Source organism: Micromys minutus (genome assembly GCF_963924665.1).
Source record: "Micromys minutus genome assembly, chromosome: 10".
Taxonomy (NCBI): domain Eukaryota; kingdom Metazoa; phylum Chordata; class Mammalia; order Rodentia; family Muridae; genus Micromys; species Micromys minutus.
The window spans coordinates 28,097,124-28,113,560 of record NC_137979.1 but is presented as its reverse complement, the minus strand read 5'-3'; the positions used below and the strand labels follow the sequence as shown (position 1 = coordinate 28,113,560).

Below are 16,437 nucleotides of genomic sequence, written 5' to 3'. Positions count from 1 at the left end.
TCAGTGTCAGACATCACTCTTTTTTTTTTTCAGAAACAAGGTCTCTTACTGGACCTGGAATTAATCACTTCAGCCACACTGGCTCCCTAGTAAGCCTCTGGGATGGCTTGTCTAATGCACAAGGGTTATGGATGTGTGTCAACACTGCCTTTTTCTTTCTCTTCTTTTAAGACTCTAACTTGCTTTTTACACTCTCTGTGGAATGGGGAACATGCACATGCCATGGTTCACCTGCAGAGGTCAGAGGACAACCCATAGGATATAGTTTTCTTCTTCCATCCTCATTGGTTCCCCCATGGCTATATTAAGGGCAAAATAAAATAAGTGTCTCAAGGGTTCATAGCCTGTGATCAACAATAAGTTACTTAAAAACAAAGAAGATTGTCAGGATAAATGTTCTTTGTATAAAATTAAATTTTAGGCTTTGGCTATAGATTTCAAGATAGCTCCTTTTCTTAATTGGCCTGAATTATAGAGAAAAAAAAATTATTTTCACTGTGCCATTTGTTACCTGTTCTTCTCTGGGATCCAGGTTCCTGCTGGGTCTTCTAGTAATCTGAGAGGTGTTATCTACTATGAAAACCAAAAATTCTGGACTATACCAACTTAATTTGTTTCAAATGTTTGTATCTGAGACTTGGTCTCCTGTGCCCAGGCTGACCTCAAACTGACTCTATAGCAGAGATTAATCTTGAACGGCTGATCCTCTTTCCTCTTCCTCGCAGATGCTGGGATTACAGGTATGCATCACTAAATTTGACAGTGGTAGATTAATGTGGAAAAGAAAATCCAAAAGCAGGAGTCTCACAGAGCCAATACAATGACTGAGCATCCCACTTCTGCTTACAGCACCTTCACTCTTCCCTCGTGTGGGTGGCATCCATCTCTCAGGGGTGAAATTATAGGGGGACTAAAAATTCCTGAAGTCAACTGGTTCTTAAGCTTTGAAAGCTATTGACCTTTTCTACACAAAGGTACTTACTTCATATTTCACATAGCCAGTATATTTCATGAAGGACCTCAGGTTAAGAAGCAATGGTTCTCAGCCTTTTTTCCCCTCCACATCCTGACAGCTATAAAAATAATATTTGTGTGACACACTGGGTAAGTTAAAACGAGTTAAAGACATGGTATTTGGGGAAAATTTTGTTTTCTTTCGGTCACATACTTTAAAAAACCTCAAAACGGGTCTCCTGTAGCCCAGGTTGGTCTTCTACTTACGTTATGGCTGACACCTGCAGTGCCTGATCCTCCTGTCTTAGCCTTCTAACTACTGCAATTACAGGCTTATGTACTGTGCTTGGCTTAGTGATGTATACTACTCATAAAAAAATAAAATGAATGTAATATTAAGGATATTAAATATTTAATTTGTATAAGTTACAAAATAAAATCTTTAAATTTTTGAAGTATCAGAGATTCCTTTTGTCAACATAGCATGTCTTAATAAACAGTTTTATGACTAAAATGACAGTGTTCATTATCTGTGAAAAACTGTAATGGTGATCTCTTCAAATTACTCTTAGTCATTATTGGTAAGAACTTAGTTCATATATGTAATTAATAAAAACTTAAAATAATTCTCAGTCAACATTTACAAGTATCAGTATTTGCCTCTTGTAGCTCACTCCCTCCTTTGTCCAACTAGAAGATATAATATGAAAATCTCTTGTGATAATGTAACTGTATTAGAACTCATTTAAACTTTGTTATCAAGTGGATATTGCTAAAGAACCACAAATTTCTAATTTTCAGAGTATGCCGTTATTGGAACAATAATTACTAACTAAGCTAACTTAGACATAATGAAGAAAATACCTCAAACATAAATGAGGGGAAATAAATGTATAATTCATATAGAGAAGAAATTGGGATCTGAATCCATTTTGGATTATCTGTCTGCCTTCTATTCCTTGAGTACCTAGCACATGTTGTCTTCTGGTAGCTAAAGCTCAGAGTCATGACAGGTTGCAATATGTATCACATCTGCCTTCTAAAAATGATATCCTGGTAGTAGCTACTCCTAAGCTTTGCTCAGCAAGTCCTTCATCATGCTTGCTACCCAGTGGAACCTTAGGAATTACTTGGACAGTAATTTCTCCCTAGTCTATCTGAAAACTGACAAAAATCCTCATATAATGGTTCTAAGGCCCCACTCAAACCACTGTGATTCGAATAGATTAAAACTCCATCTCTGACTTAGTCACTTCCAGACTCCACTTAAACTTGTAGACTGCACCAATATTTAGGGTCTCACAAAGTAACAATCAAAATGGGATTTAGAGGAGGGTAAAAAGCAGATAAAAGGATACGTTCGGGCCCCTTGAAGGCAAATTTGTGTCAAGCTGAAGTTTCTAGGAAAAAAAATTAATAGTAAAAAAATACTGCTTGCTGGTGAGCTCTTGGGAGATCTTAAAGCCTAAACAATAAATTATGGAAAAAAATAATTAAGCTTATTCTTAGAGTGGAGAGTTGTTACCACAGAATGTATGGTGTAGCGTACAGTTGGGATGGAGATTGTTTTCCTGGCCTCGAAGGATACTTTTGGCATCCAAGTGTGGCTAGTAGGAAATCAAGGGCCATGGTGTCAACATGAAGCTTGTCAGAACCCAGGGAGCCAGCTCAAGTATCAGGCATGGAAGGCTACAGCACAGACTAGCTCCTTGTTGGGCCTGAGCCAGACCTGAACAGCATAAATTGGCCCTGCCAAGACTGCTGGAAATAAATACACAGCATCACTGATCCCTCAGCAGCAACAGCATCCCAGGATCCAGAGGTCAGAAGAGTCTTGGAAAATGGCTATGGATTTTGAAGGACTAAATGAGGTAGCATCTTCCATCCATGCTAGGATCTCCCACTATGTTGTTTGTTCTAATTTATTTCCTCTTGTGATAAACACCATGACCAAGAGCAACTTGGGAAGGAAAGGGTCTGTTTACTTGGCTTAAACATCTTCATCTCCGTCCTTTTTTCCCCCCAGGTTCATAATTTATTGTACAAATTGAGTATTACATGATGAGTTCACATCAGCTTCTTCAGGCATGGGACTTAACAGATGAGGCCAGACATTTCAAAATCTATTTAGGTTGCTTTCACTGCTGGGGATTTTTTAGGCCTTAACTTGAAGTATAAAACCAACAATGCAATGCCTCCGTATGTGGCCAGGACACAATTCATTCTACCTGTGAGGGTATAAGAGTTGAAGTATTTTTTAATACCAGTGAACTGGTATTGGACATCACTTTCTGGACCAGCCATGATGTCAATCTCGTCTGAATCACAAACTAACTCCTCAGCTGATGTCCTTCAACAAACCCAGAGACTAGCTCGGCCCGACCAGAAGACCATCTCCGTCCTTTATTAAGGGAAGTCAGGGCAGGAACGGGATGAAGAAGAAGCCACCAAAGAACATTACTTATTGGCTTGTTCCTTGTGGCTTGCTCAGTCTGATTTTTTATAGCACCCAGAACCACCAACCCACAAGTGGCAACACCCACAATGAGCTGGGCCTTCCCACATCAATCATCAATCATGAATATATACCACAGGCCAATCTGGTGGTGGCGTTTTCTCAGTTAAGGTTTCCTCTTCCAAAAGGACTCTAGCTTGTGTCAAGTTGACATAAGATTAGCCAGCACAACAAAGTTCTGTCATCAGTAGCCTATCTAGGGTGAAGAGATGTTTTGTTCATGTCTTCCCAGGAAAAGTCACACAACACCTTAGTGAAGTTGTGGCCTCTGAATCCTCTTGCTGGTGTACAGAGTGGAGGGAGAGAGATGTACAGGTCATATTTAATAAATCTATTTTAACATACCTATGCTCCTAAGCCTTTGAACTTTTTCTACATTATACCATTCCAGTATCTCAACTTAGACATAGGCTACTGTGGACTCCAAATTTCAGCTAACTACCCACAAAAATGGTTAATCACACACACACACACACACACACACACACACACACACACACACACATATCAACACATTAAATCTATTGTCTACTATAGCTGATTATTGAACTCATATCAATAAGTCTGCCAAATCCAGTATTATAGTGTCTTCCTTTCCTTAACTCCCTTTAATGTGGTCCCACACAAACTCCCTGCATTTCTGCAAATATATAAGCAAATAGAAAAATTATTTTTCTGTCAAATATCATCTCCTGGTCTCACTCTGCATTTTCCCCAATGGAGCAGCTTAAGACCCACTTTAGTTATAGATTTCCTAGCATGGAAGAGGTGGTTGGGGTAGGTCTTAAGGAAACTTGACTTCTTGGGAGGCAGATTGAGAGCGTTACAATGTTTTTAGTTTAAGCAATGTCTAGTATCAAATTTAGGACAAAATGTTTTCAATTGGCAAAAGGATTTCAGGGTGAGTAGGGATTTTGGATTCTTTCTTAAATTGCTCCAGTGTCCTCATTCTAAATCCAGGGTCCTTTACAGTCAGTGTCATATATCTTAGCTGTCAATTCAATTAACAGTATAATTCTGTAGCCCATGTAATTAAAATTTATGTCAAGTTTTATTAATATAATTATTGTTCTCTTCCCAGTGTTGGTTCTATGTCTACTAGAAATAAAGTACTTTGCAGCTGGAATGGAAGCTGTCTGATAATATTCTGACTTTTGAAACTGATGTTGTCTTAATATGATCATTTCTCCCTTTGTTTCAAAGTTTTCATCATGGTATAATTATCCTATTTAACCTATTTTAATGGTTTTATATTTAAAACATACATATATATTTAATTTCTGCATTGATTTATTTGTGTGGGAAAGGTGGGAGTGGGCGGGCAGGTACTTGCATGCCACAGTATGCATTTTTAGGTCAGAGGAAAACCGGCAGGAGTTTGTTCTCTCCTACCATGTGGGTTTAGGTATTGAACTCATGTCTTTAGGTTTGGCAAGTGACTTTAACCACTGAGCAATCTTGCCATCTCTGAAGCATATTTTTATAAAAACATTTTTTAAAATCTCTTCATTTTGATCTCAATTTCTCTTTCTGACAAAATCCTACCACATTGCCTTGTCTAGTCTCAAATACCTGTGATAAAAGGATCCTCCTGTCTCAGCTTCCTCTTGGATATCCGCTGTTGTCCTGTGTCTCAGAGATATTGAAGCTTTGGTTCTGGAGGACCAATGCATCATGCACTCCAGCAGTTCATAGATGGGGTAGATGTTGGGCTGGGCCAACTCAAAACCCTGGATCTGGGCCTGGGCTATAGCTGAGTTGGTCAACTGGCCAGCTTTGTGGTGCTTACTTGGGGCCAACTCTTCAGATCTGCCCTGACAAGAGGTAGGGTCATCTCTCTCACCTCTGCAACAGCAGATGCCATGATTGTTTTGTTTTGTCTTTTTTTTCCCCCCGCTTTGTGGTTTCTGATGGACATTAGGCAGCCTTACTATAATGTTTCTTATTTCTTTGCCCATCTTCAAGATTTTTTTTTTTTTTTTGGTGTTTGTATTTTGGCATCTATCTATCTATCTATCTATCTATCTATCTATCTATCTATCTATCTATCTATGTCTATCTCTTTTGAAGCAGGATCTCGGTGTATAGCCCTAGTGGTTCTGTAACTCACTGTGTAAATCAGGCTGGCTTCCAATCACAGAGATCTGCCTACCTCTGCCTCTTAAGTGCTGGGATTAAAGATGTACACCACCCTACCTGGCAAGAGCTAGTTTCTTTATTTGTGCCTAGATATGACTTTCTTTGTACTTATCTATTTTAGATTTTCTAAAGCTTCTTGACCCTATGATATGTCATAATTCATAAAAACTGGGAAATTATCAGCTAGTTTATTCTTTAGATTTCTTCTACCTCGCTCTTATTATTGGAATTCTAATTTCATATAAATCAAGCCATTTAGTATTATCCCACAATTGTTGAATGCTCTGTTTTTTTCTCAGTCCCCCACTTGGAAGTTAGACATGGATCAGTCCAATTGACCTGCCTTCATGGATACTGATTGATTCTGTGTTGAATCTATGTTAGAAAAAAAAACAAAAAACAAAAAAAAAACCAAAAAAACCCTATTAATGGACTTTCTCATACCTGATATTATGATTTTTTTATTATTTTTTCTTCTCTCATACACTATATCCCAAAATAAATTTCCCCTCACTCCACTCCACCCCATTTCCCTCTTCTCTTTTTCCGTCAGAAAAGAGCAGGCCTCCCAGTGATATCAGCCAAACACGTTTCAGTCTCAGTTTGGCTTTTCTTTATGACTTTCATGTTGTTGCTCTAAACACTTAACTATGAATCCTCTCTCTTTTCCATTATGTTTGTCCTAATTAGCTTCAACCATCAGCTTGACACAGTCTAGAATCATCAGAAGAAATATCTACTAAACATCTACTTGGCTTGTGGCCAAGTCTCTGAGAGCTTGTCTTGATTAATAATGAGTGAGAAAGGGCCCAACTCACTGTGGGCAGCACCATCCCTAGGCATGTGGGCCTGAATATATGAGAAGTATAAGCCAGTGAGTGTATCAGAGATTGGTCCAGTGAGCATTGTGAGTCCCTGACTTCATTTCCCATGATAATAGTTAAATTGCTTTTAGTCAGAGTGTTTTATCACAGCAACAGAAAAGCATACTTGGCTTTTCACTTGTAAATATATAATCAATTATATTAACATTAAGGTTAGTAATTGTATTTTATGATTGTAATGATCTACTTAAAATGTAAAATTGGTTTATCTATTAACCATAACTATAAACCATAGTAATTTAAAGTCTTAAATATTCTGACATTTTAGCTCTATATCTGGTCCTAATGAATACTTTGTATTTGAAAATATTTTTTCTCTTGCTTTTTAATGAGTCTTACTTTTGTTAGAATGTTGTGCATCGTATGTAAACAAGTAGTAAGAGATAAACAGCCTTCTCCTGAGAAGTGAAACTATGCTATCAGGCTACTAGTGTGTATGTGTAGTCTAGACAATAAGCCTAAGTTTTGTTGTTATAGTTACCTTTGGTCCACCACACATTTCTAACCAAAGAATTTTTTCTTCACTCTCAAAACTCAATATGAGCACTTCTGTGAGTAGATGAGTTGAGGTTTTTTTTTTCTTCAACAATTCTCCAGCAGACACCAGCTAGAGAATTCAGTTCAGTCCTGACACCATCCTCTCATAGCACACAGGTGGAGGACTTAGTCCTTCAAGGCTAGCTCCTCTTCACTCCAGTTATAACTAGTATACTTAAACTGGCTGCAAATCAGAGTTCCTGTTTCTACCAGTCCCACCTTTGATATGATTGGTTTGCTCGTACAACTCACAGAGATAAGTACATTCAATAGTTCAATATAAAGGACACTCAAAAAGACAGATGAATAGGCAGACAAAGACAAGATTAAGGCAAGGCAAGTCAGACTCTTGTAGGGCTTTCCATGGGAGCTTAATTATGAAGCCATCACTGATTTTATCATTGGTCATTAGCATCAGCTCAACTTTTCCCTGGTCTTCTCTACCTGATATTGGAGATGCAAGTAAAAGTTCTAACCTATTTATAACAAAGTAGACTCATTTAGCACAATCATCCCCTATCCTAAGGTACCCCAAGAGCCCAGCAAATCACCTCATTAGAAAGTCACCTCATAATGAAAGATGTCCCCATTGCCCAAGAAAGAACCAGATGTTCCAATCACTCAGAAAACTCCAAGGGTCTTATATATATATTTTATATATGTCTATATGTATATGCTATATGTGACTTTGCACATAGCAAGTATGGTATACATTTTGCTCAATGTAGTAATTCAAGAAATTATTAAAAATATTTGGAGGGCATGGCCCCAACTTTTAGAGTACTTTACATTAATGCTATCACTTCAACTTTCACAAATAACTTCCTACTTACTAGGAACTGTCTCAACAGTTTAGTTTTCTACTCATCAAATTTTCTTTCAGTAACATAGATTACTGTAATTAAATACTCAATAATTGAATTAGTGTTATAAGGATTAGTTTCAAGATACTTTCTGTAATTCTCATCTACTAATTTACATGTGATTTTGGACAAATTAATCAAAATCCCTGGTTTTGTTGCATTTTACAATGGGGCCATTAATACAAGCCTGCCAGAAAGATTGCATAAATAATATGTGTTAGGGATTCAAGGTACTGACTCTCATAGAGGTTGTAAGTGACTTACTAATAAGTTAAATGATTAACCTCCTGTCCTTCTGATCTTTGATTTCTCTTCAGCATATGATATCATTGAAATTGAGACAACTCCTGAATGTGGGAAACTCCTTAATTAAGGCTGCTCTATTGTATTTGACATATCTGCTCTATTATATCATATCAGTCCTACACATCAAGATGACAGGTACTTCAATTTACAAACTGATCGAGAGTGAGTGCAGAAGACCTTCAACTACATATGTAGCCAAGAACCTAAGCAGATTCTAGGATTTTATGAATATATTAGGGGGGGTTGAACTTCAGAAAACTCTAAGACAAAAAGTTTCAGGGTTTGCAGTCGGAGATCACCAATACAAATAGTCTAAGATAGTACGGTACAGTCTGGAAGGTGATCTGTTGTAAGGTTGTAGCACTAGCTGAGGTGGCTGGAATTCAGTGGTAGAGTGGCTGTGGTACTGTGCTGGCTAGTTTTATGTCAATCTGACACAAGCTATCTGAGAGGAGGAAACCTTGATTGAGAAAATGCCTCCATAAGATCTGGCTGCAGACAAACCTATAGAGCATTTTCTTAATTTAGTGAGAGAAGTGGGAGGACCCAACTTGTTGTGGGTAGAGCTGCTCCTGGCTGATGGTCCTGGGTTCTATAAGAAAGCAGGATGAATGAACCAAGAAGAGCAAGCCAGTAAGAAGCACCCCTCCATGGCCTTTGTATTAGCCCCTGACTCCAGTTACCTGTCCTGTTTTGAGTTCTTATCCCGACTTCTTTCCATGACTGAACATAAGCCAAGTAGACCCTTTCCTCCCTTAGTTGCTTTGGTCATGACATTTCAGCACAGCAATAGTGACTTTGTCTAGAAAAGGTGCTAACAATGTTTAGTAGAGCAAGGGGTAGTGCAATATTTAAGATGCAAAATATAACTTCATTTTTTTCCTTAAGTCTCTCACAGTACAGTCTAAACTCAGTTGCTGACAGAATTAACTTTCTAAAACAATAATTTGTTAACATGTATCTCTGTTTTAAAAGTACATAATGAAATCCAAATGCCTTAATTTATTATGTTTCATTACATTTTGGCTGTAAATACTATATTTTTAATGGGTTATTTTTGTTTATAAGTGTTTTGACCATTAGTATGTATGTGCACCATTTTCATGTCTTTTAATCAAATAGGTTAGAAGAAAGAGTCAGATCCCCTGGAACTGGAGTTACAGATAGTTGGGAGCCACCATATAGGTACTAGGGACTATACCTAGGTCTTCTGCAAGAACAATAAATGCTCTTAATTGCTGAACCATCCCTTAAACCATGACTCCAGGTACTTTGTAAACCTTGTCTTCTTTACTCTTGAACTTAAGTTTCTTCTGCTGCATACGCTCCCCTCTCCTTTGTACTCTTTGTTTTAACCTGGCCCTTTAAAATCAGTCTTTGAATCCTGCACCTTTGCCCTAATGTGCTGTGCACACTTCCACCTTCACACTTTGCAGATTGAACTGCACTCCTCTCCCCTCACTGAACTGGAAATTCACTCATCATTTTAGACCCCAGGCAACACTCGCAGAGCAGAAGTTCTCCATGCAGCCTGTTGAGTTGATTTTTCTGAGTACAGCTAAACAAAAACACATTTGAACAAGAAGTCAAAGAAACTTCTTATCAGTTTCAGGAGATAGACAACTATAAACAAGCAACAGGCAGTTAGAGCTCAACACAGAATTCTGTTATTTGTGAGTTATTTGAAAGGCTCTGAGGCAGCTTTTTAAGTATAATCTGTTCTCTCCAGTGGCAGTACTTTTAGTTTCTTCCATTGGAATTCATGTTATGTTGATAAAAGGAAAATGAATACTCCAGAGTACTGTATACATATTCCATAAAATCATAGAGTACCTAGATTGTCACTCTGGAGGCAGAGACCACATGCATATAATGTCTTCTTTTTGAGACAAGATCTCACGATGTAGCCCTGCTGGCCTGGCACTGGTGATCCTCCTGTTTCAGCCTCTTGAGTACTGCAGTGCAGGGGTCACCTAGGGGTCATTACAGTCCACCACCACACCCAGCAAGAATTCACTTTTTGAATAGACACGTGTAATCAAACTATGGCACGATATTTGGCATAGCAATTTATAATTTGTCACTAGGAATGCAGCCATTTTTCAATCAGGTGGAAATCATTTTGGTTCCTCAGTATGAATAAATAAGCCAGATAAATCATATTCCTCATAGAATGCTTCCCCTCACCAACAGTTTTAAAAGCTTTTTAGGGAGCTTATTATACTCTTATTTATCTTTCTCATGTTAATTAGGGAGACATCAAGGTCTTTTATGTCCTACCTTAATTAAAAAAAAAAAGTTAATGGAGAAGTTGGGGATGGCACAACATGACTCTAGTCCCAGTACTTGGGAGGCTGAGATAGAAGGATCAAAAGTTAGACATCTGCCTGTGCTACATAGTAAAACCTGTCTCAAAAAATAAAGTTAATGGAGGTGACAATGTTTAAAGCATCAGTTGCATTACTATTATTATTTCAGATGACAATAGCAGTGACCGCGATGGCGCCCTTGTCTCCCTGGCTTTGGTCAGTTACAGTAATAACAGCTGCACCACTTGAACAGTTCAGCAGTTGAGAATGTATGATGTTCAGTAGAATGTTGGGATGTGGCGGTGGCAGGAGATGATGGAGGGTTTCATCGTTCAGAGTGTTTCTGTTGCTTGTTAACATTTTCTCTCTTTTGGTTATCAATACTGTATGGTTTGCTTCTCAGTATCATTCAGTGGATCTTTGTAGTGGTCAAATGAGTGAATCAACGTCTCAAGATCAGTCCAAGCCTGATCAGGTTCCTGTCTATGCTTATTCTTAGCCATTTATGAGAAGGTTTGAAATTCAGTTCTTCAGGAGACTGAGATACAGTATCTTACTGCAACGCTTAATATTTCTCTTTCTTTAAAATATTGTATAGCAAGCATTGATAGAAATTTGGGGTTTGAAAATGTAGGGTACAAAACAGCAGTTGGATCATGGTGACCTGCTTCTAGTTGGCTGTGCTTCTTAATTTTAATGCCATTTGGGTATTATTGTTTTGTTTTATTTGAGAAAATGTTTTTCTATGTATCCCAGGCTGGCTTAGAACTTAGCTTAATCATACTGTCTGAAGTCTTCTGAGTGCTCTAGGATGATGATAGGTATATGCCACCCTACCCAGCTAACCAGTCTTTATAACTGCTTGGATTTTTAAATACACCTACTTTCTATTATTTTACTGAGGATTAAATTTGCTTATGTAAATTATATTAAAATACAATTATATATTATATGCTATATAATATATTTATATATAAATAGAGTTATAAATGTATATAATTATATTAAAAATAGAAAGCATTTAATATATCAGAACACACAGTAGCTGGGTCCCTGGGCCCTTCTTGATAACATTTATGGATGCTGTTCTGATTTCAGGACAAAGGAAAAAACGACAAGGAGCAGCAGCAGGACTCCTCAAAATACAGAAAGGACAAAAATGACAAAAAGGACTCAAAGAATAAAAAGGATTTAAAGAACAAAAAGGAAGAAAAGGACAAAAAGGAAGAAAAGGACAAAAAGGAAGAAAAGAGCAAAAAGGAGGAAGAGAGCAAAAAGGAAGAAAAGGACAAAAAGGAAAAAAAGGACAAAAAGGAAGAAAAGGACAAAGAGGAGGAAGAGGAGGAAAAGGATGAAGAGGAGGAAAAGGAGGTAGAGCCACCTTGAGTAATGAGATAGCAGTATGATCTAGTAAGCTGGCTGCATCAACTTCCTTATGAAGAAGGAAAAGTGTGGATGGTCAAAATGAGACAGCAAGTGCAAAGGGCAAACTTGGGTTGATTATTAAGCTGGTATTTTTTCAGTTACAGGAAACTCACCCAGGCAGGTAAATTATCTGTGAAGAGCTGTTTGTTATAAATCACAATAATGGCTGCTCTCTAACATAAGAGCAGCTGCTCCTCTTATGGATGCAGGGAGCCTTTAGGGTGATTTCATTATTATGCTAAAAATATAATCTCCATATTAATCACTTAGCTTTGTGTTTAAAAATGCAATTTTACAAGACAGAATACTTTTTTAAAAGGAGGCAACTGAGATTAGTTACAGGGATTCACACGAAGTTGACTAACACAAAAATTTTAAAGATCCTATTATAAATAGGAGCAAAAGTATTAAATCCCACAATACCACCATTATTCATAAAGTTAATCTTGAATTTGCTTTAACTCAGGTGAAGAAGATTCTAGTTCTTTTTGAAAGGTGGCATTTTTAAAGGTCAAATATAACTATGAGATGGCCTAAATTATATTCATAAAAAGTATTGTGTAATTTGGGAATCAATGTACAACTGGAATAGTATCTCAAGTGTATCATTTTATTGGCAATAAGAAGATAATGTTCAGTTAATATATTTGATAATGTGAACACAGGAAACTGACATGTGGTTTACCTTGTAGAAAAAAATACAAAGGAATGTTTAATAACTCTACAAAGTAACTTTCTTTTAATTGAAGGGAAACCAATACAGCTTTAAGGAAAAGCAATTAATTTAGAAACTGTGTTTCCTTTTTCCTTTCATAGACACAAACAAATTCAGCAAGTGCTGTTTCATCAGAGGCTAGCAACCAAGTTATAGAAGATGAAAAGGCTGATGAGAAATCCCAAGGTACAGAAGTAACCTTTCTCCTGACACAACTGAATCTTAAAGTAACAGGAATGCATTCTACAAGGTTTTTTTTTTTTTAATTTATTAATCATTTTATTGTTTACATTTTATTGTTTACATTTCAAATGTTATCCCCATTCTTCTTCTCCCCTCCACGATCCTCCACACCCTTCCCTTTGTCTCTAAGAGGGTGCTCCCCCACCCATCCACACATTTTCCCCTTCACCCCTCTAGCATACTCCTTCTAGCATTCCCATTCTCTGGGGCATCAAGCCTCCACAAGACCAAGCACCTCTCCTCCCACCGATGAGGCAGTCCTCTGCTATATTAAAAAAAAGATCCTAAGAGGATCTTGTAGATGTAATTTAAGCAGTAGGTAAAGATGACTTCCTCATCCTCTACAAATACTTCTGAGGCAACTTCATGATTATTTATTCTGTGCTAATTAACTAGAGAGAAATTTTAACTAAGAGCTAAAAAGGTTTCTAGCAGGCAAACTATTTAGCATAAAAATGAAAACTTCTATTATCTGGTTTGCTTATTGGTTTTGATATTGTTTATGCTTGATGATACATTTATTCTTCATAACCCAAAGCCACCCATAGCCCTATCCTTTACTAAAATTTCACAGTATTATGCAGATTGGAAGTTTATAGGATCAAAAAGGCAATGAAGTATACAAGACATTTATCCCTTTCATTACAGCCATTTCTATATTCACATCCTTAGTGAAATTCTGCACCAACAGAAATATTTTACAATATTTAAAATTTAGAAATTTTATTATAAATTCCATCAATTCCTATTTCACCCAAACACTTGGGTGTTCAAATGTGTTTAGCTGGTTTAGGTGGAATTAAAATAATAATTATAAAAGAAATTTTACATTTTAAAATTGTGTAGGGTGACAGTCATAACTTCCAAATTATTTTTCTAAATTATTTTTTCTTTAGATGGATTAGGAGAAATTATTATTTGTTCTTATTTACATACATTATAATGTATACCCTTTAAAAATAAAACTTTCCAATCTTCAGTTTCTTTCTATTTTATATTTACTTTTATGTATGTGCATTTACATTATTTAGTTATGCCTTTGTGTCTATGTGTACATGCAAGCAGATGCCAAGACAGTCCCTCTGCAGCTGGAGGCACAGGTGGCTGTGAGCCTCCCAACATGGGTGGTGGGAACTGAATCTGGTCCTCTGCAGGAGCAGCAAGCACTAGTCACCACTGAGCACTCTCTCCAGTCCCTGCCTCATTAAAAAAAAAAAAAAGTCTCATAATTTGATTTTTATTTAATAACACATGTATCCTGGGAGCATCACTGTCTACCCATGCAGGGCAATTTCATTCAAACAAAATTCTTTTTCAAAGTTATATTTTGAAATTAGCTTGCTAACAGGCAGAGATTTTCATAAAGCTTTTTCACACGTCCTTGGTTTTGATGAATTCACCTATTAATCCCTCTTTCCCATTCCCATGGTCCTATCTGTTCTTGGTCCTTTAATTCTCAGTATTATTTTTCTCTTTTTTATTAAAATTTTAATTAATGTAATTTTATACAATATATTTTATACATTCCTTCCACAGATCCTACCTACCCACACAACTTTATGTTTTCTCTCTTCCTCCCTTTCTCAAAAAAAAAAAAAAAAACAGCAAAACACACACACATCCCCACAAAAATGAAGATCAAAATAAGCAAAGGCCAATAAGACAAAAAAAAAAAAAAAAAAAAAAAAAAGCCAAACAAAAAGTCCACCAAAACACCAAGTTCATGTTGTGTGGCCACTGTTCCTGGGCACGGGGCTGCCCCACAATGTGGGTATTGTGCCCAGTGACTGTCCACTAGAGGAAACTGACTTCCCTTTTGCCAGTGAGTGTCACTTGCAGTTAGCTTCTTCTTTCTGGGTGGGGCTCTGTGTCCACTTCCCACTCTCAATATCGCAACCTCATTTGGCTTGAACCTATGCAAGCCCTGAGCATGCCGCCAGCGCCTCAGTGAGTTCACATGAGCATCAGTCGGTCCTGTGTGTCTGGAAGACAGTTTCTCTGGGGTCACCCATTACCTCCCGCTCCTCCACTCCTGCTTTTCTCAGTGTTATTTCTACAGTTTCCAGCTTTTTAAAAAATTGCTTATTTATTTAATGTGTGTGGGTGGTACAGATGGGGAGGTCAGAGGACAACTTGAGAGCGTTCATTCTGTCCCCTTACCACATGGGCTCCAGCGGTAGATCTCCGGCCATCAGGCTTGCCTGCAAGTGCCCTCCGAGCTGTCTTAGCAGTGCCTCTGTTTGGCTAACTTTGAAAAGCCCCTGACAAGTCTTTACCTTTCCTTCTTCACCTCACCATACTTCCCCGCTGCCTGATTTTAACTTCCTCATTTCTTCCACAGCAATAACCCAGAAGTACACTTTGTGTTTTCCTTAATTACTTGAGCTGGCTTTAAACATTAACTTTTCATTTAAAACCTACCAGACAGGATTGTGATCAAGGAACTTGATTATAAATTCAATGAAGTGTTTAATTAGTTTGTGGACAATTTGTACCTGCATGACTTCATACATGTATTCTGCCAAGAAATTTATTGCTCCCCCACTCCCTCCCAAAAAATATAAATTGAGCCTTTGTGTACTTTCCTGTTCTGGAACTTTCTACATCTTTCCTATGTGGAGTGGAGGGAAGTGTGTTTCATTTGTTGCACTGTTCCTCTCAGCATATATGTATGGAAAATACCATGGTTGCTCTGTATGATATCAAATGAGACATGGTGCTCTTGTTTAGTCGATAATCAGTCATATTAAACCTTATATTCAGAGTCTTTCTTAACAGGAATATGTATATATAACACAATATATAGTGTATATATGTATGCATATATATATATGTATATAGTGTGTGTGTGTGTGTGTGTGTGTGTGTGTGTGAAGAGGAGCTGGTATTGCAGCTTCAACATGTCAGAGGAAGAATCACAACTCTTGTTACATACTTGTCAAAATTATATTACCTTCGGACCAGCTACCAAAGTGCACTCGCTCTTGTCTCTGCATAGAAAACACTGTAGTTGAAGGTACCATGCAAATTCTTTATACCAGCTATTGTCTTTTCAAGCTGTGAGATTAATTTTCAGTTTGAAATCCTTAGACAAACAAAACCCATCATTTCCAAGCTCAAAGATTAACAAAGCTCGGCAGGAAACTCCATGTTTCTGCATCCACTGACTTTCAATCCTAGTGCTCTTTGCTGGGACTGCTGGTCCTTTTTAAGCAATTCCGTCCTGTTGAGAGATACTGATAGTAAGGCCAAGGCAGCTGGGTTTCAGAAGGGCCTTTGTTGTAAGAACAGTGTATAGCTTGCTGAACGGCTGCCAGGCCAGTTTCAGCAAACCAGGAGCCAGCCCCAAGGATGTTACTGAAAGAATTGGTTGAGGCTTATAACAATAGACATCATTTATTTCCTATAAGGACATTATATCCATATGAAGTATGCCCAGCAATGGGTCATGCATTATGTGCAGGAAATCCAATAATGTCATGTTTGAAGTCTAGCCATTTCAAATTATGAATAAGGGATTCTTCCATGTGCCTTCCTAGAGTTGAAA

At 37.5% G+C, this 16,437-nt stretch overlaps 2 protein-coding genes across 2 annotated transcripts in view; one reads left to right on the top strand and one right to left on the bottom strand.

Moving 5' to 3' along the window:
• Positions 1 to 2,966: 2,966 nt before the first annotated feature.
• LOC308426474 (ATP synthase membrane subunit K, mitochondrial-like) overlaps positions 2,967 to 16,437 on the bottom strand; it is a 316,992-nt gene continuing 303,521 nt past the window's right edge. Inside the window, exon 2 of the mRNA XM_080924245.1 lies at positions 2,967 to 3,284. Within this exon, the coding sequence (XP_080780371.1) occupies positions 3,082 to 3,258 (177 nt within the window). The 5' untranslated portion in view covers positions 3,259 to 3,284 and the 3' untranslated portion in view covers positions 2,967 to 3,081. The remainder of the gene's footprint in view (positions 3,285 to 16,437) is intronic.
• The window catches only part of EFCAB5 (EF-hand calcium binding domain 5), a gene marked incomplete at both ends in the record, with an annotated part of 109,788 nt that continues 104,291 nt past the window's right edge, over positions 10,941 to 16,437 (top strand). The window contains 3 exons of the mRNA XM_080922414.1: positions 10,941 to 10,982; positions 11,606 to 11,842; positions 12,749 to 12,833. Of these exons, the coding sequence (XP_080778540.1) occupies positions 10,941 to 10,982; positions 11,606 to 11,842; positions 12,749 to 12,833 (364 nt within the window). The remainder of the gene's footprint in view (positions 10,983 to 11,605; positions 11,843 to 12,748; positions 12,834 to 16,437) is intronic.